Here is a 23,297-nt window from a genome sequence, read left to right as displayed (position 1 = left end):
AACATGGTCTGCATTCATCCTGCTCACATTTTATATTGAGGCTAGATAATAATGTAGAATACTTGTAATAATTCTTGTTCAGCAGTTGAGGCAAAACCAACTCCCCCTCTAAGTCCTTTCATACAAATGTCAATATTCAATTTACTCTGTCCAAGATAATTAAACATTTAATACATGGATTTAGTCAACTGTAAATTAAGTCTTTCAGGGAGTTTCTGAATCATTGTGTAGCGGTGTAACTCTTCTCTCTGGGGTACTTCTACAGGATTGCTGTCAGCCGAAAGCACAATGACAGGTGCCTCTTCAGCATAGGCTGTTTCCATGGAGATGTCGGTTGTGCCTGCCACTGGACCGCCATATATTTCACAGCTTGGATAGTCGACAACATTCCCAGGTGACAATATAGCTCCTTCTGGCTGCTGGGAGAATTCTCTCTCTCAAGCGGTCTACATGTTTCAGATGATCCTTGCTTCTACTTGATAAGACAGGGTAGAGTTTTGGATACAATGGGCGGAATCCTCTGGCCGCACTGGTCTAAAAGCTGGAAATTCCCACCCGGCAGCCAAAGGCATGTCACAGTCTCCGCAGCCTGCCCACTAAAATTCCAGTGGCGGGTGGGCTGAAAGAATTCCAGCCTATGATTCCAGGAAGCCAACTTGACCTATTTCCAAAATTGCTCAGGTACACAGCCGCATCCTTTGAAAATGACCATGTTGACTTACGTGAATCATGGTTTATTCTCTGATTGCTTTGGCTCGTCTTTATATCCCTCTTGGTAAATTTGAAAACATGACACTCAACCTCATTCCGAGATCATGGTTCATTAACAACTCTGCTAGCAGGACTCCCATTCTTGCATGTGGAGAGGTCGTATAGTCCAGAAGGAATTATGAGATTCTGGTCTCCAAGGTCCCTCCTGACTTTTCTTTTGGCCAGACTTTCTGCCAATACTCCTAATCACCAGTATAATGATGGAACAAGTCATCCATAATGCCTCCTTGAATTTCTCTTTATTATGTGCAGCCTGCCTGTTGCACCATGCAGTGCCTTTAAGATAGTCACATTGCTACACATGCGAGCTTCAGAAATGAATGTTGGTTGTGCCTGACCAGCTTGTCCATTGCAATGTGGTACCTTCCTGCTGTTGCAGGCTTGAATCAACTAACGTCTGATTCAGATGTGACAATTGGGCCTGAGTGCAGTGGAGGCAGATCGACTGTGCCTTTTACAAGGGAATGAGAGAACCACGTAGAGAGAAAAGATATGCAAGGCTACGGGGAAAGGTTCAGGGAGTGGGACAAGTTGATTGTGCGTGCAGAGATCAAGTATGGCTCATTCTACAAACTTTCTATGATTTTCTGCAATTCTATTTGTACGTAATAAAAAACGTGATGCAGCACTGGGGGGACTCCATGCATGGCCAAATGCTTTCCCTCTTCTATAATTATTTTGTGATCCTTCGGCAGCAAATTAGCTTAGTTAGCAAATCCCATCATGTGCTCGACTGGAAGAAAACTGAGGCACATAAATTGATTGCCATGCTTGACTTGATTGTCAGGACATGTACGTTTTACATGCTGTGCGGAATGCCATCATTCTGTCATTACTCCGTCCGATACCTCAGCTTCCTTTGGTACATTGCTATTGACACCACCTAATAATTTTGCCTGGTATTGGTAGTTGATGTTGTGGCAAAATGGCAACACATAAATGAAGGTCATGTTTTGTTGGTGCGCTCTATCTCTTTTTGTCTGAATGATCTGGGCAGTGTGCAACTGCAGTAATGCGGGATGCTGCCTTTGATATCAATTTGAGACTCTTAATTGATGTTTACATTATTTGAATTCGCCACTGTTTGTTGACTGTGCTGATGCGCAGAATAGAGAGATCTGTCACCCACCCTCCCCCCACACTATTGTGGCCACAGTGGCCGATCGCCCCCTCCACTTCTCCCCACCCAACCTCACAGGCGGACTGATCGCCCCCAACTGCTGCAGCCCCCCTCCCCACATAGGCCGGCTGATTGTTTCCCACCCCAACACGTACTGGCTGATCACCCCCCATCCCCATGTCCCAGCCCATTGCTGCCTCCCTCCCCAGTCAATCACTGGTTGCACGGTGCTGAGTGTCCACACCTCTCCCATCCAATCCAAGGTGCAAAGAGCACAGCATCCCTCCAACCTCCTCCCCTTAGGACCTGCCCCATTCAGGCCCAGCCCTCTCTCAATAGGTGCAGCTCCACCAGGCTCTGCCCCCTTGGCATTGCCCATGCCCTGTGGGTGCTGCCAGTGTGCCAGGCTGGCACTGCTCAAGGAACACCCCCCTGCCCCCAACCTCTGGGTCCCCATTGATGGGGACCATTGTGTTCCTCACTGGTGAGTATCTTCACTGGCGAGGCCACTAAGAAAAGTGAGCCTAGATGATTGCGTCCCGCGCTCACTAATAATACTTAAATTTGATTTGAGGCTGATTTTGCTGGCTATCTGGGCCCAGCAAGATAGCAATAGGTGAGAAATCAATTTTTCACCTTTCACACAATCTTCCTGGCTTATTTCGCCCATCAACCAGCAGGACAAGAAGGTAAGATTGCCCTCAGATACTCTGTGGGTAGAAAAGAATTTCCTGTGGAACACTCTCTTGCAAAGGAAGGCGATTAAGTGCATCCACATTTGCTATGTATGTTCCAGGCCAGTGCCTGAAGGTATATTCATAGGCCGATATATTAATGCACAATGTTGAATTCTTGCCAATTCAATTGGTGGAATAACCTTATGCTCTTTAAAAAGACCCAAAAGCAGTTTGTGATCAGAAATAATGGTAAAATGCCAACTGTACAAATACTGGTGGAATTTTTTGACACTAAAAACTATTGATAATCTTTCTTTCTCAATTTGTGAGGAGCATGTTTTTTGGCTTTTGAGAGGGTTCTCAAGATATATCCTATTGGCCTTTCAGATCTATTGTCCACCTCATAGGACAACACCACACCTATGCCATATGGAGAGGCATCACTGGTTAACATCAATTTCTTAGCTGGGTCAAAATGTACTAACAAGTTCAAAGAATGAGGCAATTACTTCACTCCATTTTTTGGGGGTGTCTTTTAAAACCAATGCTGGTGCTTCTTTAGCATCATAGACAAGGGGGCCAATAATGTTGACAAAAATCACCCATTGTAATTCACCATCCCTAAAATTGTCTTGAGTGCAAATATGGTTTTTATGTTAGTGAGGTAACCTAACCGGAATACCATATAGATGCACAAGTATTACACCCATGGAAGACAATGTCAAAGCCAAAAAGGCGGCACTAGCCCCCAAAAAAATCACTATGCTAAGTACAATGGGAGGCAATGGCCTAGACTATTAATTCAGCAACCTAGGTTTGAATCTCACCATGGCAGATGGTGGAATTTGAATTCAATAAAATATATCTGGAATTAAGAATCTACTGACGACCATGAAACCATTGTAGCATGATGGAAAGATCCATCTGACTCACTAATGTCCTTTAGGGAAGGAAATTTGCTGTCCTTACTTGGTCTGGTCTACACATGACTCCAGAGCCACAGCAATGTGGTTGACTCTCAACTATCCTCTGAACAAAGGGAATTAAGGATGGACAATAAATGCAGGCCAGCCAGCAATGCCCATATCCCACAGATGAATTTTTAAAAAATTTACAAAAGTCATGGTCTGCTCACAACAGTCTTACATTTGATTCAGACAGTGGTCTTCCATTATATTTAGCTTTCCGTATGGTCACTCGAGTCTCACTTTGTTCATGAAAAATTAAAAGAAGAACAAAGGAACTGTAGAAATGAGAAAAGAATGCACATTTCGTATAAGGTGCCTGTTGCTAAGTTCCACGTTCAGGGCCTGCATAAATCTCACTCTCTTGTTTTGACATCAACTTCTGTTTGTCTCCTCCAGGTAGATTAAAGACTTGTTATTTCTTTTATAAAAATGTGAACAGAATTCATATTCACTGCACTGTGTAGAAATTGTTTCTTTGCTCAGAAACCAGGAAGCAAAATCAATGGAATGGAGCATCTTCTACAACACACAGATATTCTGTATCACCATCATACCATCCCGGGGGTGGGGGGTGGGGGGGGGGTGATGTGAAGATAAAAATTCTCCCCCTTGATGACTCTGCTGGCTTCAAAACGAGAAATAGTTTAAAGTTTATTTATTACTCTCACAAATAGGTATACTTTAACACTGCAATGAAATCTCCCGAGTTGCCACACTCAGGTGCCTGTTTGGGTACACTGAGGGAGAATTTTAATATAGCCAATGCCCCTAACCATCATGCCTTTTGGACTGTGGGAAGAAACTGGAGCACCTGGAGGAAACCCACACAGACACAGAGATAACATGCAGACTCTGCACAGATAGTGACCTAAGGCCAGAATTGAACCTGGGTCCCTGGCGCGGTGCGACAGCAGCACTAACCACTGTGATATTCTATAATCTTAGCAGTATTTTTCTGATCGTTTTCCATGGGATAATGTCCGCATTTTTGATATCCTTTGGATCTCTGCTACGTTGTAAGGCATTTTTGATATTACACATATTTCTGTTTGTCATTGAAATGTAACAAGTTGCTGGTGTGGACCAGGGTATGGAGCTCACTGGGTTATTGTTGGAAGACACTGGGATGATGGACGAAGAATTCTGACTGAAAACATCATCGCTGGGGTTCATATTAGGCTTTTCCAAAAATAAAGAAGGAGGCCAAATGGTAAGGATTCTGTGACTAAGTTTAGCTTAACTGAACAACAACACAGACACAGAGACAGTACGGATATGTCGTTGAAGTGGTGGCCCAGACAAAATGCACCCATAGGCGCCAGTCGCATAGTGGTTAGCACTGCTGCTTCACAGTACCAGGGACCCAGGTTTGATTCCCGGCTTGGGTCACTGTCTATGGAGAGTCTGCATCTTCTCCCTTTGTCTATGGGGGTTTCTTCAGGTTTCCTCCAACAGTCTGAGAGATGTGCCTGTTAGGTGCATTGGCTATTCTAAATTCTCCCTCACTGTATCCAAACACTACACTACCAGAAGAATGTGGAAGCTTTGGAGAGGTTACAGAAAAGACTGACCAGGATTTTCTTTGGTATGGAAGGCATTAGCTATGAGGAGATGTTGGAGAAACTTGGTTTGTTCTCACTGGAACGACGGAGGTTGAGGGGTGACCTGATAGAAGTCTACAAGATTATGAGAGGCATGGACAGAGTGGACAGTTAGAAGCTAGGTTGAAGGTGCGAGGGGCAAAGTTTAAATGAGATGTACAAGCAAGTTTTTTTTACACAGAGGGTGTTGGGTGCTTAGAACCAGCTGTCAAGGGAGGTAGTGGAAGCAGATATGATAGTGACTTTTAAGGAGTGTCTTGACAAATACATGAATAGGATGGGAATGGAGTGATATGGCCCCCGGAAGGGTAGGGGTTTTAGTTGGGCAGCATGGTCGGTGTGGGGTTGGAGGGCCAAACAGCCTGTTCCTGTGCTGTAATTTTCTTTGTTCTTTGTTCTTTTCTTTGAGGCCATTCATCCTTTTGAGCCTATTCTGTTACCATTCATTATAATCATGGCAGATCATCAAATTCAATGCCCTGACCCTGCCTTCCTCCCATACCACATTGACCTACAGATCTTCATGCCATTTCCCTTGTTGAAAGTATTGCCTCCTGAGCACAACCGCAGTACGCATCCCTTTCAGAAGTGCTGGCTGTTCTTAAGTCGTTTCAGGAATACACAATTTCCTACCTCCTCCAGTAAAGCAGGCACATCACCATTAAGCAGCGTGAGTAATACTGGCCACATGCCTGACCTCTTATAATGAGCTCCAGGACCAATTTCACAATGATCTCTGCATTCACATGAGCAGGTCCATGTATAGTAAACCTGGTCACTTGCCCATCAATGTAAATGGGTAGTCAAATTTCTAGGCTTACTCACATGGGGTGGCACAGTGGCACAGTGATTAGGACTGCTGCCTCACAGCATCAGGGACACAGATTCGATTTCCAGCTTGAGTCACTGTCTGTGCAGAGTCTGCACATTCTCCCTGTGTCTGCGTAAGTTTCCTCCATGTGCTCTGGTTTCCTCCCAGTCTGAAAGACATGCTGGTTAGGTGTAGTGGAACCTAACTGCCATTAGGTACCACTGCACTTAAATTCTTCCTCAGTGTACCTGAACAGGCTGGAGTTTGGTGACTTGGCGATTTTCCTGTAACTCCATTGCAGTGATAATATAAGCCTACTTGTGACACTAATAAATACACTTTAAAAGACACTTAGTTTGCAGCAACTTTCCTAGACAAAGGCCTTTCAGCATACCTGGAAATAGCTTTCTTCCTGCTTTATCAGCGCCAGGTTTAAAAGGAGGCCTGGTGTAGACAGCGGGCAGCGTCTGAGCGGGCAGCGGAGTGAGTGGGAAGCAGAGTGAGCTACTAGGGCTTAATATCAAAACGGCTGGAAGGAAAAAAGGCCAGGTGAGTTCGTTTGAAAAACAAAAAAAAACAAAAAAATTTTTTCAAAACTACTACAGTGAATAATGGAGGGGCATGTGATGTGTGGTTTCTGTATGATGTGGGAACTGGTGGACCCTAGGGTCCTTCCCAGTGACCATGTCTGCAATAAGTGCAGGTTGCTAGAGGAGCTCCAGCTCAGGGTAAATGAGCTGGCCTCTGAGCTACAGACACTGAGGCTCATCAGGGGGAGAGAGGGTGCCATTGTCAATGGGGTGCAAGTGACATCCACCCCCCCTAGACTGGCTAACTCTAAGGGTCAGGGACAAGTGGGGGCTGCTGGGAGGGGGAAGGGGGGTGAGGAGCGGAGGCCTCAGCCTCTTAATCTGCATAACAGGTTTGAGGTTCTTGCTTCCAGGCTGGACGAGAACGAGGCAGGTGAGGTTGGTGAGCAAGCTGCACACGGTACAGTGCTGCAGCAGGACATAGGCAAAGAGAAAAGGAAAAGGAACGTAGTAGTGATTGGGGATAGTGGGGTGAAGGGTATTGACATTGTCCTTTGTCACAATGACAAAGTGCACAGAAGGGTGTGTTGTCTGCCTGGTGCTCGGGTCCGGGATGTCGCAGCTGGGCTGCAGAGGAACCTGGAGTGGGAGGGTGAGAACCCGGTCGTTGTGGTTCATGTGGGTGCCAATGACGTAAGCAAAATGCAGACTGAGGATCTGGGGAGGGAGTATGAAAAGCTGGGAATGGAATTAAAAAGTAGAACCGACAAGATGGTTATCTCTGGGCTACTGCCTGAACCGTGTGCAGATGGGCGTAGGGTTGACAGGATTAAGAAAGTGAATGGGTGGCTCAGGTATTGGTGTGGGAGGAATGGGTTTGAATTTATGGGGCATTGGCACCAGTATTGGGGTAGGTGGGACCTGTTCGGGCAGGATGGGGTTGGTCTGAACCGTGCTGGGACCAGAGTGCTGGTGAATCGAGTAAAGAGGACTGTAGACAGGGCTTTAAACTAATTAGGGGGGGGGAGGGTGCGAGGGTAAGTGACCTTACGAGGTCTAAAGTTAAGGAGAGTGTACATGTAAGGGAAGAGGCCGAGGATGTCCCAATAATAGAGGGAGTAGGGGGCGTGAGTATAGTTGGTGGCGTTGCGGCAAATAGGGTCCAGGTGAAGGCTGGGATGAAGGCACTTTATCTGAATGCACGAAGCATTCGGAATAAAGTGGATGAGCTGATGGCGCAGATCGACACAAATGGATACGATCTGGTGGCCATTACAGAGACGTGGCTGCAGGGTGACAGGGACTGGGAGCTGAATGTACAGGGCTATCAAGTGTTTAGGAAGGATAGGCAGGAGGGAAAAGGCGGGGGGCGTAGCTCTGCTGATTAAGGATAGCATCACGGTGGTAGCAAGGGATGATATTGGAGCCAAGGAGCAGAGGGTGGAATCGTTGTGCGTGGAGATTAGGAACAGCAAAGGGAGGAAGACGCTGGTGGGTGTCGTCTATAGGCCCCCGAATAATGATCTGGAGATGGGGCGGGCTGTTAACGTGCAAATAAGTGCGGCGTGCAGGAATGGGAAGGCCGTAGTTATGGGGGATTTCAATCTGCATATTGATTGGTCAACCCATGTTGGACGTGGGGGGCTCGAGGAAGAGTTCTTGGAACGCTGCCGGGATAGTTTCCTCGAACAGTGTGTGTTGGAGCCGACGAGGGAGCGAGCTATCTTGGATCTGGTGCTATGTAATGAAGCGGGTAGAATTAGGGACCTTGTGGTGAAGGATCCTCTTGGGGAGAGTGATCATTGTATGGTGGAGTTTCTGGTGCAGATGGAGGAGGAGAAAGTGGGTTCCCGGGCACGCGTCCTTTGTTTGAATAGAGGGGAATACGGTAGGATGAGAGAAGAATTGGCGAATGTGGACTGGGAGAGCGCGTTGGAGGGAGGGTCTGTTGAGGAGCAGTGGAGGATCTTTAAGGAGATCTTTCTTGGTGCTGAACGGAAATTTATTCCGATGGTCAAAAAGGATAGTAGGAGGAGAGGTAATAAGCCGTGGATAACGAAGGAGGTGAAGGAAAGTGTTAAACTAAAAGCGGAGGAATTTAGAGTAGCTAAGAGTAGTGGGCGAGAAGAGGATTGGGAGAGGTTTAAATGTCAACAAAGATTGACAAAGAAGTTGATAAGGAAGGGTAGGAGAAACTATGAAGCTGGGCTAGCGCTTAATATAAAAAAGGATAGCAAGAGTTTTTATAAATATATAAAAAGGAAGAGGCTGGCTAGGGTGAATGTTGGTCCTTTAGAGGATGAGAAAGGGGACCTAGTGGTAGGGGATGGGGATATGGCTAAGGTATTGAATAACTTTTTTGTTTCTGTCTTCACGGAGGAGGACGTGAATAATTTGCTGGGTGTTAGCGATGGAAAGGTGGTAGGACTGGAGGGTCTTAATGACATTACTGTTACTAGAAAGGCGGTGCTCGACAGACTGGAGGGGCTGATTGTGGACAAGTCCCCAGGACCGGATGGAATGCATCCGAGGGTTCTGAAAGAAATGGCGGAGGTGATAGTGGATGCCTTGGTGGTTATTTTCCAAACGTCGCTGGATTCCGGGGAAGTGCCGGATGATTGGAAAACGGCTAATGTTACGCCGTTGTTTAAGAAGGGTGCCAGGCAAAAGGCAGGGAATTATAGGCCGGTTAGTTTAACGTCTGTGGTAGGTAAAATGTTAGAATCTGTCATTAAGGAGGAAATTGCGAGGCATCTTGAAGGGAATTGCTTGATAGAGCAGACGCAGCACGGTTTCATTAAAGGGAAGTCGTGTCTGACAAATTTACTGGAGTTCTATGAGGATGTGTCTAGGGCGGTGGATAGAGGAGAGCCGGTGGATGTGGTCTTTCTAGATTTTCAGAAGGCGTTTGACAAAGTGCCTCACAAGAGGTTATTGCAGAAGGTCGAGGGACATGGAGTTGGGGGTAGGGTGTTAGCGTGGATAGAGGATTGGTTGTCAAATAGGAGGCAGAGAGTGGGGGTCAACGGGTGCTATTCGGATTGGCGGATGGTGACTAGTGGAGTGCCCCAGGGGTCGGTGCTGGGGCCTCAGCTTTTTACCATTTATATAGATGATCTGGAGGAGGGAACCGAGTGTAGAGTGTCGAAATTTGCTGATGACACCAAGATTGGGGGAACGGCAAATTGTGCGGAGGGTGTGGAGAGTCTGCAGAAGGATCTAGATAGGCTGGGCGAATGGGCCAGGAAATGGCAAATGGAATTTAATGTTGGCAAGTGTGAGGTGGTCCACTTTGGTAGGAAGAATGGTAGGAAGGACTATTACTTACGGGGCGAAAAACTGCAGCAGGCGACGGTGCAGAGGGACCTCGGGGTCCTTGTGCATGAGTCGCAAAAACCCAGCTTGCAGGTGCAGCAGGTGGTCAGGAAGGCGAATGGGATGCTGGCCTTCATAGCGAGGGGGATTGAATATAAAAGTAGGGAGGTCTTGCTGCAGCTGTATAGGGCATTGGTGTGGCCGCAACTGGAGTACTGTGTGCAGTTTTGGGCGCCGCACCTGCGCAAAGATATTTTGGCCTTGGAGGGAGTGCAGAGGAGGTTACTAGGCTGATACCGGAGTTGAGGGGGTTGAGCTATGAGGAGAGGCTGAATAAACTGGGCTTGTACTCGTTAGAGTTTAGAAGAATGAGAGGAGATCTCATTGAGACGTATAAGATGATGAATGGGATGGATAGGATAGAGGTGGAAAGACTGTTCCCGCTCAAAAAAGACAATAGGACTAGGGGGCACAGCCTCAAGATAAAGGGGGGGGCGGTTTAGAACGGAGTTGAGGAGGAACTTCTTCACTCAAAGGGTGGTGAATCTCTGGAATTCTCTGCCCGTTGAAGTGGTGGAGGCTGCCTCGCTAAATATTTTTAAGACGCGGGTTGATGGGTTTTTGATAAGAGAGGGGATTAAGGGTTATGGGGAGAGGGCGGGAAAGTGGAACTGAGCAGCGACAGATCAGCCATGATCTTATTGAATGGCGGGGCAGGCTCGAAGGGCTAGATGGCCTACTCCTGCTCCTATTTCTTATGTTCTTATGTTCTTATTATCAAGCTGCAGCTATAACATACATTGCTGGTATGCACCTGGAGAAACCCCCTGGCTGAGAGGAGAAAATGATCACAGGTCCATGCAGGTGGTCTTGAATAGCTATGGTGGGATTGATAAAGCACTGAAACCCAATCGGATGACCCGACATGAGGTACTACCTCATGTGTCAAGGGATCAGAGTCAGAAAGGAGTAGAAAGCAAGCCCAATTTTATTGCAAACAGGGAAGTGTGCTGAGGTTTTATCTATCCACTGACTTGCGAAGGATGGGCCTGGCCACACTGCTGTGGAACGCTTCACATAATTGGACTGTGCTGTACCACCTGTCCCCATGGAAAAATTAATGCAACGAAACGCCTTTGACTACAAGTCTATCAGGCAGTGGTCTGTGCAGAATGTCCTGGAAGTGCTATGGGAAAAGTAGATGGTAGATCCTGTCAGATGGCTCCCTAAGCAGACTGTCAAAAGTAATTTGGCACAATGCCTCATCAGCAGAACTTTTAAACAAGCACCAAAGCCTAGCCTGGCTGGTGGTGAGAAAGGCCCTCTCTGTCAGATCCTTCATTCACATCTTGAATCTCACCCCACTCACACTTTGACCTCAAGGTGACTGTGCTGGGGAAGAGACTGTTGGCCACTATGAAATGTTTGCAATGTTTTTCCAGATACTTTATGACTAAAGTATATTTCTGCAATAAAAAAAATGTCAAGTGGAAGAATTTGTTTAGCGGATTGACCACTTGGGAATGAACTCCTCCCCGTGGCTCTTACTAAGTAACTGGGGTTGTAAGTATACATTATTATTTAGTGGGTTAATAAAGATTTACCACCTCATGTGGAAATTGTATTCAATGTTTGTTTTGAGTCATCGATACTTAATATGGGGTCTGGACTTGAGAGGAAAGTGAGAACATCCCCCCCACCCCTCCAATTTAAAAACCTTACAATACTGCTCTAGAAACATAATAAATGTGATTTTAACTTTAATACATTGTCAGTGGATAAAATTGGAAGTTTCAATATGAGGTATTGATCAAATGTTGGCAGAGTCCATTTGGACTTTAACCATATTTTGTCTCTGATTTCTTTAAATTCATATGAATACAATTTGCTTTGACAAAATATAAAATATAACTCATTTCCAAAATGCTCAAAAAAATTCAGAAAAAGAGATGACTGATTATTCAGTGTGGTAGAACAAATTGAAAATTATTATCCATAACCCTCCAGCGTCCATGAACCAATACATAATTGCACCCTAAAATTATCCAGATGTTTTCTATAAAACTCAGATTTCAACCTATCAGTATTACATATTTGTTCCGAATACGACAACAGCAAATTGGCTTCCCCATGGTGTGTTTCGTGTTGTGGGAGGTAGTGCGCTGTTGGCTAGCGGTGAGATTTTCTGCCCGCCTCCCCCTCCCCACTGTCAATGGGATTTCCCAATGACTCTACCCCATGGGAAACCCACATAGGGATGTGCCATTAGCAGGACCAGAAGATCCCACAGGCATGAACAGCTGGAAAGTTCTGACCATATTCAGTTCCATAATGTGTTGATTATCCAGATTGCAATTTGGGGTGTTAGCACTGAAGCGGCCTCGAGAGTCAGATTTACCTCAGGATGGGTGAAATTTTGGGCTGGATTCTCCGGCCGCACGTGTCACCAAGACCAGAAATTCCTGCCCGAGCTCAATGGACCTTTGAATGGTCCACCAAATTTGGTTTCTTGTCCGCTACAATTCCTGTAGTGGGAGAAATGGGAGAATTTCGGCCCATGAACTAGTATCTTTGTGAAAACAATTAATGTGTCTTGCGGATTAGGGCTAAGTGCAGAAATACCCTCTACTGTTAACAAGAGTTCTCTGGATCTAAGATTGGCATGTGCTGAAATTTGTTTCGGCTATGAAAGACAAAGACATTTTTCTGGTTCCAAATCAATAAATATAATAATTGAAACCATGGAGTGTTATTCATGATGTGATTAAACAAGCTTTGGAGGCAACAATACATCGATCAGGTTCTAGTTTGTAGCTACTGCAGTAAAAACCCACGGTAATTAGAAATAGTCTCAAAATGGGCCAAACTATTTAGACTGCACCAAGGGAGGAACCTTACTTAGCATCGGTAGGGTTCAGTTTTTCCACTAGAGGTACCTCATTGGCAAGTTGTAAATGATTCTTTAAATTAGAATTAGGTTAAAATTAAACATGGCGTTGGGTAGACTTTAAAGATTTTTTATGTCAGTGCTATCAAAACAAGTTTATAGAAAGATCATTCTGTATAATTGAATCCTGAGCCTAAGTCAAATCAAAATAACTTTCAGATTTTCAAATCTATATTGAGAAATGTCAGAATTGAAGGAGAAATTCAGCTCATTGTTCGTATTTTCTCACCATTAGGACTTTTAATTTCATGTCAGCACTTGCCAAACATTTGTTTTATTCATTCATAAGACATGGGCATCACTGGTTAGCCAGCATTTATTGCCCATCTCTAATTGCCCTTGAGAAGGAGATGGTGAGCCACCTTCTTGAGTCATTGCTGTCCATGTGCTGTGGGTTGACCCACAATGCCATTAGGGAGGGAATTCCAGAATTTTGAGCCAACGACTGCAAAGGAACGGTGATATATTTTCAACTCAGGACAGTGACTGGCTTGGGGAGGAACTTGCAGGTGATGTACTATGGTCTATACTGGCTGGGGTGATAATACAATTCAGCTACTTAACAGATAGAGTTTCCATGAATATGTAAATACTTAAGATTAGATTTCCTCCATTAGTTGTAAGACACTGAATATCAAATACAGGTGCAAATATGAAGAATTATTTCCATACTCTGTCTACATGTTAGGTGGCCTAGCCAGGTACCTTTAAAAGTATTGCTAGCCACTGCTCAAAAGATAGACCCAGGAAATGTCCAGTTTATATGTTCCTTGGCCTGAAAGAGGCAGGGGTAATCACCCTGGGGCCCCAGTCCACTGTCAGCACATTCAAGGCCCTCCTAAAGATTTCTGTCCCCATCTTCTGACCCAACCTATCAGAATAGGCACCACACAAGAGCCAGATCCTGACCTTCCCAATTGTGAGAGGCAGAAATCCAGAATGTGTCTGTTTGGTGCCCACAGCCCACTGATGGGATTTAAATGAAGCCAGATGGTAATGGTGTCACTGCTCTACCCGCTTCTCACCATGAGACAAGATGGATTTCCGGGAAAAAAATTCTAGCTGGTTCACTACTATCTGGAAGAGAAGAAAACCTATTCTCCATTCTTCATCTGGTCTATTCTGTGTGTCCGGTCCAAGAGAAGGACAGTTGATCCTAGCAGCCTGATAAAACGATGCAGCAAGCCACACATTTGTACCAAAGCATTGTAAACATGAATTACAGGTTAAACAATATGTCGAATCAATGGCAACTTTTCCATTGATGCCCATTTTCTGAGAATTACTTAAAAAACTGCATTTCGCAGCTAATAACTTGAAAGAGTTTATTATAATCGTACTGTGATGCTTAGGCTTCCTAGATGATATTGTGTAGGACTGTACAGATGAACTGCACTCTTCATCTCCACTTTCACTACATTTCACCTAATAAAGCAACATTTTGTGATCAGAGTAAACAATACTTCACAACAATAATTAACAGTTAATGATTGACAGCAAAAATATACAGAAGATTTCATTAAATGGAGTATGCTTTTAGTAAGGCGGTCAACAAAGAAATCATTCCAGACAAATATCCATCTTCCAAAATCCAGGAATTATCAGCATCATTTCATGACTCCACAGTCTTTACAATGCTTGATATGTGACAGAGCTATTTTCTGATACCACTAGTGGAACAAAGCAGATATCTTACAGCTTTTGCTACTTACGAAGGTGAGTTTCAGTACTGCAGACTGACCATTGAGCCAAGTTGAGAACCTACTGCATTCCAGTAAATCATTTCTTCAGTCTTGTTATATGTCGAGGGGAACTCAATGTCAAAAACATAATTGTCCATGAAAGGGACAACGCAGAAAATGATCAGAGGTTATCAGTGCTGCTCACTCAATTTGCAAAACACAATTTGAGCCTTAAGAATAAATGCACATTCACAGCACCTGAGATTGGCTATTGAGGGTTAAAAAGTGACAACAGCTGGAGTAGAACCCACACATGACAATGTCAAAGCCACCCATGCAATTCTGACCCATGCAATGTGTTGACATTGTGCCTTGGTGCCACAAACTTCTATCGCAAATTCATTGCTAAGTACACAGCGATTTCAGTCTTTTTAAAAGCTACTGTGCATAGATGTATTATAGGAATGGACAACCTCACAGCAAACAGCCTTTCTCACATGAAAGGTGAAGATAGAATCTCCGTCGATCACTGCAAATTCCAACTCCCATGTGAAAATACATGCCACAACAGATGTTCGAAGCTGTGCTCTCCCAGTACATCGGATGAAGCAAATGATGAATTGCTTACACATCACACCCATTGTCGAAAATTGCTTGCAAATATCTCTTAGAGAGTGAGAAGCATTAGCTTGCATGTATGCTTGTGAACTTTGACACATGTATCTCTAAGGTAGCAAGCTCTCTGCCTACAATGACCACTAAATGCTGACTACATTGTTAGCTCCATCAGAATCTGGTCATTGATCTCTATGCATCTATAGATAGACAGATCATCTTTATTAGTATAACTTCAAGGTCGAGTGTGTCACAGGTTCAGACGACTGAGTAGCTGACATTCTTAGTCTCACTACTATCGCAGAGAGCATTAGTGATACTGATGCAACTTGTGACATTGATAGCTGCATGATCTCAGTGATTTCACATGTAATCACAGACTTTGTAACACAAGAGGAACTGATGCACAATTGGTGACAGAGTACCACAGAAATAAGCCAGCACCTAAAAACCTAGTGGTCTAATGAAATACAAGAAGAACTGGTGCCATACAACAGTCCACAATGAACTCACAGTGTTTGATGACACCCATAACACATGTGGAATGTGAGTAGTTACCTTGGAAAGGGCTAAAACAACACATTGCATCTTGCCCATATTAGAACATCTAAGTATGAAACAATGATTGTGTGAAGCAATCTGGTGGTCAGCATTAGGTCATTGAAGACTAACATTCATTGGAAACTGCATAGCTTGTACAGTCAGAGAAAAATTGATTAAATCATGTCTTGTACCTCTACAAATGAGCCCATGGCCAACAAAATCATGGCAACAACTCCAAGTAGATACTTGTTTGATAAGAACAAGGAATTCAATCTCTTAGAGATTTGGCGATCTTCACGACCCTGAAGACTCCTGACCTGTCATTGACCCGGGATGGCCAACCGTATGGAACCAGTGTTGACAGAAGTCTGAGGTTGCATACCAACCGGCTCAAGAACAGCTTCTTCCCTGCCGCCATCAGACTTTTGAATGGATCTACCTCATATTAAGTTGTTCTTTCTCTACAGCCTAGCGATGACTGCAACACTATAGTTTGCACCCTCGCCTTTCCTTTTCTATGAATGGTATGCTTTGTCTGTATAGCTCGCAAGAAGCAATACTTTTAACTATATGTTAATACATGTGACAGTAATAAATCAAGTCAAAAATATCAATGTTCTTTGTTTCCTGTTCATGATCCACATAGTGAATGATTGGAAATCACTACAACAATTTCCATAACCACCACTTTATTTATTGATATTTTAGACAAGGTGATAACAAAATGGGGCTTGTTGGAGACTCACTACAAAACAATGGACCATGGTTTGTTTCCAGTCAGTGCATGGAGTTCCTGTAGCCATGGCTTCATTACCATCTGACATTGCAATACAACCTACAATCGAATGGTGACACTGAATGATTCAGCAGGGACATTCAAAGAGCTAGTATGTGCGAGGGGAAAACCCATTCATATCCTATCTTTCACATGGCAAACCCATCCCACACTCTTTGACCAAAAATGCACCAACAGAACTTATGACTGATTGTCACGTTTGCAGGCTGTTAACCATTCTTAAGCAATCACTGCTCTCTGACTAAAATGTCAGGGCAAAAACAGAAGAAACCACAAAGCCACAAGGTAAAACAAAAGTATGCTTTGTCAAGCAAACACAAAAATGGAAACTACTATTTGAAGTTAGAGATTGGATTCACATCAAATGAAAAAATCATGACCACAATCACACATCATCCCTATCAGGAACAAAGCAGATCAAACATTTGCTCAGTTTTAACACACATCTGTTGGATGGTAACACAAAGTGAAATGCAAGATGCTTAATAGCAAATAGATGCAGGAGACTGATTCCAAGACCAGTGATTACGAAACCAGTGATTACAAGATCAGTGATTGAGGGGACAATGATTGGGACAGCAGTGATTGCGATTGAGTGAGGTAGTGACAGAGGGAGTGAGGGGGCGACAAAGAGGAAGTGAAGTGGTGACTGAGAAGGAGCGACTGAGAGGGCGTGAGGCAGTGACTGAGAAGAAGTGAGGTAGACACTGAGATCGAATGAGGGAGGGACTGAGAAGGAGTGAGGGATGACTGAGATTGAATGAGGTCGAGACTGAGATTAAGTGAGATAGAGATTGAGATTAAGTGAGGTAAAGACTGAAATTGAGGTAGAGACTGAGATTAGGTGAAGTAGATGCTGAGATTGAGTGAGGTAGAGACTGAGACGGAGTAAGGGGCTGATTGAGAGGGAATGAAGGGGTGACTGAGATTAAGTAAGGTGGAAACTGAGACTGAGTGAGGTAGAGACTGAGATTGAGTGAGATAGGGACTGAGAGAGAGTGAGTGAGATAGGGACTGAGAGAGAGTGAGTGAGGTAGTGACTGAGAGAGAGTGAGGTAGTGACTGAGAGAGAGTGAGGTAGTGACTGAGAGAGAGTGAGGTAGTGACAGAGGGAGTGAGGTAGTGACTGAGAGAGAGTGAGGTAGTGACTAAGATTGAGTGAGGTAAAGACTGAGATTAATTGAGATAGAGACTAAGAGGGAGTAAGGTGGTGACAGAGGGAGTGAGGTGGTGACTGAGAAGGAGTGACTGAGAGAGAGTGAGGTAGTGACTAAGATTGAGTGAGGTAAAGACTGAGATTAATTGAGATAGAGACTAAGAGGGAGTAAGGTGGTGACAGAGGGAGTGAGGTGGTGACTGAGAAGGAGTGACAGAGAGGGAGTGAAAGTCTCTAAGATGGAGTGAGGCAGTGACTGAGCAGAAGTGTGGCAGTGATATGGAAAGGACGTGGGGCAATGATCGAGACAAAGAGTGAGATGGTACTGGGGAGTAGGACAGAAGCAAGCAGGGTGGCAGGATGGTGTTGTGAGGGTTGGGGGTATAGTGGTGAGTGGTGGTTGTCAGCAATCCCTGTTTTAATGTGGAACTGGGATGTATATTGTTGTACACATTTGGTGTAAACATTTTCAAATCTCATCTTCCTCGTGTGACCTGGAGTGGATTATTTGATCTCTGGAGTTGGTAGTGTTTACGATAATCAATCTCACAAAAGGGCCTTAAGCTTGTGTAAGGCGTCTATATGCAGATGAAAAGTGTCTAATACCTGCTTCATGTGTGAACTCTGGATTCCTCTTTTTTTGACTTTATCAGTATGGAGGACGGGGCATTTCCAGGACATAATGAGTCCATCCTCTATACTGGAAATTTAGGGCATCTGCTTTATGCCTTAAAATAGAAGAGGCTCCATTGAATTTCTAAACACTGACATAGCACAAGTGGACTGTAGAACTGAGAGACCTTTGCAATAGCACTTCTGGGATTGCAATGTTGGATTAAATCACAATCATGAAAAATTGCAATTGTTAAATTCTTATCTCTACCTTCACTGTATGTTGCGATTGTCATGCTCTTACCTTAATAAAAACTCTTATAAGTCCTGTAGCTTTTTGTGACATATAGTACCAGAATGACAGAGTGCATTTACCACCGGATTCCTTCCATGTTGAACTTCTCAAATGTGCCTTGTCACCTTTCAAACTTCCAGGACGAGCTTCAAGGTACATAAAATGACCTGCAAAGGATGTATTGGTTTGAGAATGTCAAGATACTCTGATCAGTGAAAGCAAAATATTATAATTCTATTGTCTTCCAGTAACATCACTGTGATATCTAACAACAATTGGTGTAACATTGAATTGCAGGGAATCCAACATTAATTTGCCGTAACAGAGCATCTGCATCATACATTAAAAAGCACAAATGAATATTGTGAAAGGAAAGAAAAAACTAATTTGACTATTTAACTGACCCAGCCTAGCTTTCAACCAAAATGAAGAAGTCAGTGCATGTCAATGCCCTGTACTGTTGGAATACATTGAGTAATAGTATCAATAAACCTGCTTCATAAACTTCATGGGGTTTATCCAGAGTGTACAAGCATTTAAATCTGTGTGGCTTTTCAAATGATAATTTTTTTGTCACATTTCCAGTCTTACTAGAATAATTCTTTCCATAGAATCCCTACTGTGCAGAAGGAGACCATTCAGCCCATCAAGTCTGCACCAACAGAGCATTTTATTCATGCCCTATCCCCATAACCCCACATATTTACCTCACTAATCTCCCTAATTTATACATCTTTGGGCATTAAGGGGCAATTTAGCATGGCCAATCCACCTAAACAGCACATCTTTGGAAGTGGGAGAAAACCGGAGGAAACCCAGCAGACAAAGACAGAAGGTGCGACCTCCACAGAGACAGTGATCCAATTTCACTTTAATAATTGATTGAAATGCTGAATTATTTTTCTCTCTCTCTCCATCGATGGGGATTCACTAGCTGCTAGTGCATAGCAATGGCTTCTGCTATATTTGTAAGTGTTCTTCAGAAATTACTATTGTGCACATAAGAACAGGAATCATTTAACAGAGGTTGATTGATTTCAGTCAGGAAAGCAAGAGAAATGAACTTTTAATGGAGAAAAAAAAGAAAATTAACTTTAATTGTACCCTCATAACACTGAATAATTTAACACAGAAACTAACTGGTGGTTGCCTGCCAATCAGCCGAACGTGCTTACCTGAATAAATGTTAATTACTGTCACAGGAAGCTGATATAGCAATTGTAGCTGTGTGAGTTATAAATTCCCTGCATAAGTAAAGGAATGATTGGGGATACAAAGTTGAGAGTTTGGTCCAAGTGGGAATTTGGTGCAGAGGGAAAAGCATGTGCAACTTTTAATTTGTTTAACTCCAGGAGCTAGCGAGTGTCTTTTTTTTGTTGACATTTGCTATTACATCACTTTGCAAAATAGTAACTAGTAAACTAATTAAACAAATAACTAAACATTGACTTAAATTGGGGGGTGGGGGAGGGTGGGGTCTGGGGTGGTGCATGAGGAGGTGTTAGTGGGGTAGGGAACATTGCAATCTGATTGGCCAACAGCTCTCACAGGCAGGATTTCCTTCCAAGGGCGGATGGGACATCGGAATTAGGAGCAGAAGTCAGCAAATTCAGACCTTCAAGCCTGCTCCGCCATTCAATCAGATCATGGCTGATCTCTCCCTGGTCTCAAATCCGCCTCCCTACCTGTTCCCTATATCCCTTTAACCCATTTCTTTTTCAGAAATATCTCTATCTCCTTCTTCAAACTATTTAATGATTCAGACTCCACCGTGCTACAGGGCACTGAGTTGCACAAATTCACCACCCTCTGCGAGAAGTAGTTCCTCCTCATCTCAGTTTTAAATCTGTCGCCTCGCTACCTATACCTATGACTTCCCACCCAATGTTACTCAATGCTCAACTGAGTGTTAAATGGCAGTGGTAACTCGATGGTCAGGGGGCAGGAGAATTACCTGATCATTTTATTTCAGGAGGCAATCACACCCTTAAATTGGTCAGGCAGGTGGGAATTCAGGATGTTGCGATGGAGGAACCTGAGCCCTAGACTTCAATTGGCAGGCGTCAGGTACTTGTGTCGATGAGAACAAGAACTGCATGGTGAATAGGAAAACTGACCATGGCAGAATGGTACAGGACGACATCCAAGTGAGGGGGACAAAAAGAATGTGGTAATCACAGGGGCAACATGGTGAGGTGGACAGATACTGTTGTCTGCAGCTACAACTGGGAGTTCTGAAAGCTTTACTCTCTGCCTGGCAACACGCTTAAGGCAACGTTGCAGCTGGAGATGAATTTGGGGTTGGAGGGGGAGGATCCAGTTGTTGTGATCCATGTGGGAACCAACAACCTAAGAGTCTGCACCGACCACAACCTCACCCAGGCCCTATTGCCATAACCTCAAGTATTTATGCTGCTGATCCCCCTGACGTTAGGCTCAATTTAGCAAGGCTGATCAACAAAACCGCACATCTTATCTTTTTTTTCCTGCGTGTGCACGGTTAGAGGCACCGATTGGAGCCGCAGGATTTTGGGCGTGTTAAGCCCCGCTCACAGGCTTCTGCAGGGTGATTCGGAATCGCTGACATTTTTTTAGGCAGAGTTACATACAGGGGTGCCTGAGAACAGGTCGAAAAGTCAGATCTGAAACACTCCCAATTTCAAATCCGCCCAGAACTTGGAATCAAAATAGTAAAATAGGGCCCAAAGAGTATAGTGGGAGTTTAGCAGAATGAAAGGTAATGTCACTGAAAAATATGAGATTCTGAAGGGGCTCATCAATGTAAACACTAAGATGTTGTTCTCTGAGCTGGAAAAATCTAGAACACAAGATACAGTCTTGTGTTAGGGTAACACATTTAGAGATATGAAATTCCTTCATGAAATGGGTTGTGAACCTACAGAATAGTTTATCCAAGAGGCTCAGCCGTGTGCCACAGTACGACATGAATACTGAAGGCTAAAATGGCAGATTTTTGGCCTCTCGGGAAATTAAGGGATGTAGGGAGTGAGCGTGCAGTTGGGCTGAGAGTTAGACGGCATGAGAATTATGTGGAGAGCTGGGTGGATGTCCCTGAGAAGCGAGGTGGTTCTTCTAACCAACCTGCTTCCGTATCCACTCTCTGACGCTGCTGAAGGAGTTGGCAAACCTTGCCCACACAAATCTCTGGGAGTCAAAAATGTGGCTGGTATGGGAGGACGTGACAGGTTTGGGTTGGCAGAATTGGAAAGTGCCCCGAACCACGTTTCCTGAACCTGAGACAAAAACCTAGGCCAATGCCTTCGCGGTCTGACCACATAATCCAGTAATTTAAAAATCCTTTCAATCACCATAACAAACCTGGAACACACAGCCTCACATAGCAACCAGTGTCACCATAGTTTCAATGACAGAAAATGTATTGGCAAATTTATTCTCATCATTTGCATATGATTATAAAATGCCCACCCACATTTGAATGGAGCCATTGTCGACTTCCTGTCATGCCTGCAGGAAAATCCCACAGTTACATTGGATAATGGGAAGCTGGCAGAAAGGCTGGCAAAGAATTTGCTGGCACGTTCCACTGAAGCGATGCCAGGCAAGTAGCCAAACAATGGCCACACATCTTGTCCATTCTGACAAATGTTACAAAAGCATGTCCTGGCAGGGAGTGCTGCCCCAATGTGATCATACATTGGGAATTCTAGCATACAATCAGGTAAATCAGTAGGTGGTTTAACTTTAACAAACCACAAAATACAAGTTTAAAAGAGTACTGCTTAGTTACGTCAAAAATAATTATTACACAATAGTAGTTTAATAGTTGACACATCTATCCTTCACTGACATATTGCCGTCCAGTGTTAAACTTTGCAGGAGGTCATCTTCATTATTTCATCCTGAGCATTGATTGAGTTGTGTTTTTCATAGAATCATACAGCACAGAGGAGGCTCTTCAGCCCATCCAACCCACACAAATGCATTAGAAACACCTGAACTTCCACCTAATCCCATCTGCCAGCACTTGGCCCATAGCCACGAATATTATGATGTGCCAAGTGCTCATCCAGATACTTTTTAAAGGGTGTGAGCAACCTGCCTCTACCCCCCTCCCAGGCAGAGCATTCCAGATTGTCACCACTCTCTGGGTAAAGAAATCTTTCCTCACATTCCCCCTAAACCTTCTGCCCCTCACCTTGAACCTATGCCCCCTCGTGACTGACCCTTCAACTAAAGGGAGCAGCTACTCCTTATCCACTCTGTCCATATCCCTCATTTTATGGAGCTTGACTCTTGCCTTTGCGTTCAGTGCTACTGCGGCACATAGCTACAAATTGTTTGCAGTTCTACTCCTTCATTAATGAAAGAGATGCGATTACTTTCATGCTGTTGTAATCACAATAAAAATTGTTCGGGGTTGTTAATTTATGTAGTTATTAAACAGGAACTACCAGATGCTTTTCAGATGGCCTTCAATGTTTTTGCATTTCACTTAATAGACCATTCTGTACCTTCACAAAATAGCAACTATTCATTTAGTGTCAAATTCAAACTAGGAGGAAGGAACTCAGAAATCATATTGTTTTATGGCGTCTAGGAGGAAAGAACTCAGAAATCATATTGTTTTATGGCTTCGGTGTATGTTTCTTTGTTGGAAGTTGGGTAAAGCAGCAATGTTCTTACATTCAATACATTATCTAACCCTAGTTGCCACTACACTGTTGATATGGTGCAGTTTGGCAGTAGCTTGTTGTTGCAACTAAATCAATTAACATTGTGTGACCAGAAGCTGAGGAATCTGTAATGTTTTGTGCAGAAAGTAAAGAGTGGTGAAGGCAGAGTCAACAAATGGCTAATAAGGGAGTTAAAGGGTATC

General features: G+C 44.0%; 1 protein-coding gene across 1 annotated transcript in view; it reads right to left on the bottom strand.

Moving 5' to 3' along the window:
* malrd1 (MAM and LDL receptor class A domain containing 1) overlaps nt 1-23,297 on the bottom strand; it is a 322,326-nt gene that overhangs the window by 103,441 nt on the left and 195,588 nt on the right. Inside the window, exon 27 of the mRNA XM_080211010.1 lies at nt 18,449-18,606. Coding sequence (XP_080067136.1) covers nt 18,449-18,606 — 158 coding nt within the window. The remainder of the gene's footprint in view (nt 1-18,448; nt 18,607-23,297) is intronic.

This window comes from Carcharhinus amblyrhynchos, chromosome 2, assembly GCF_965287045.1.
Source record: "Carcharhinus amblyrhynchos chromosome 2, sCarAmb.v2.hapA, whole genome shotgun sequence".
Classification (NCBI taxonomy): Eukaryota; Metazoa; Chordata; class Chondrichthyes; order Carcharhiniformes; family Carcharhinidae; genus Carcharhinus; species Carcharhinus amblyrhynchos.
This window is presented reverse-complemented; position numbering and strand designations above follow the sequence as displayed.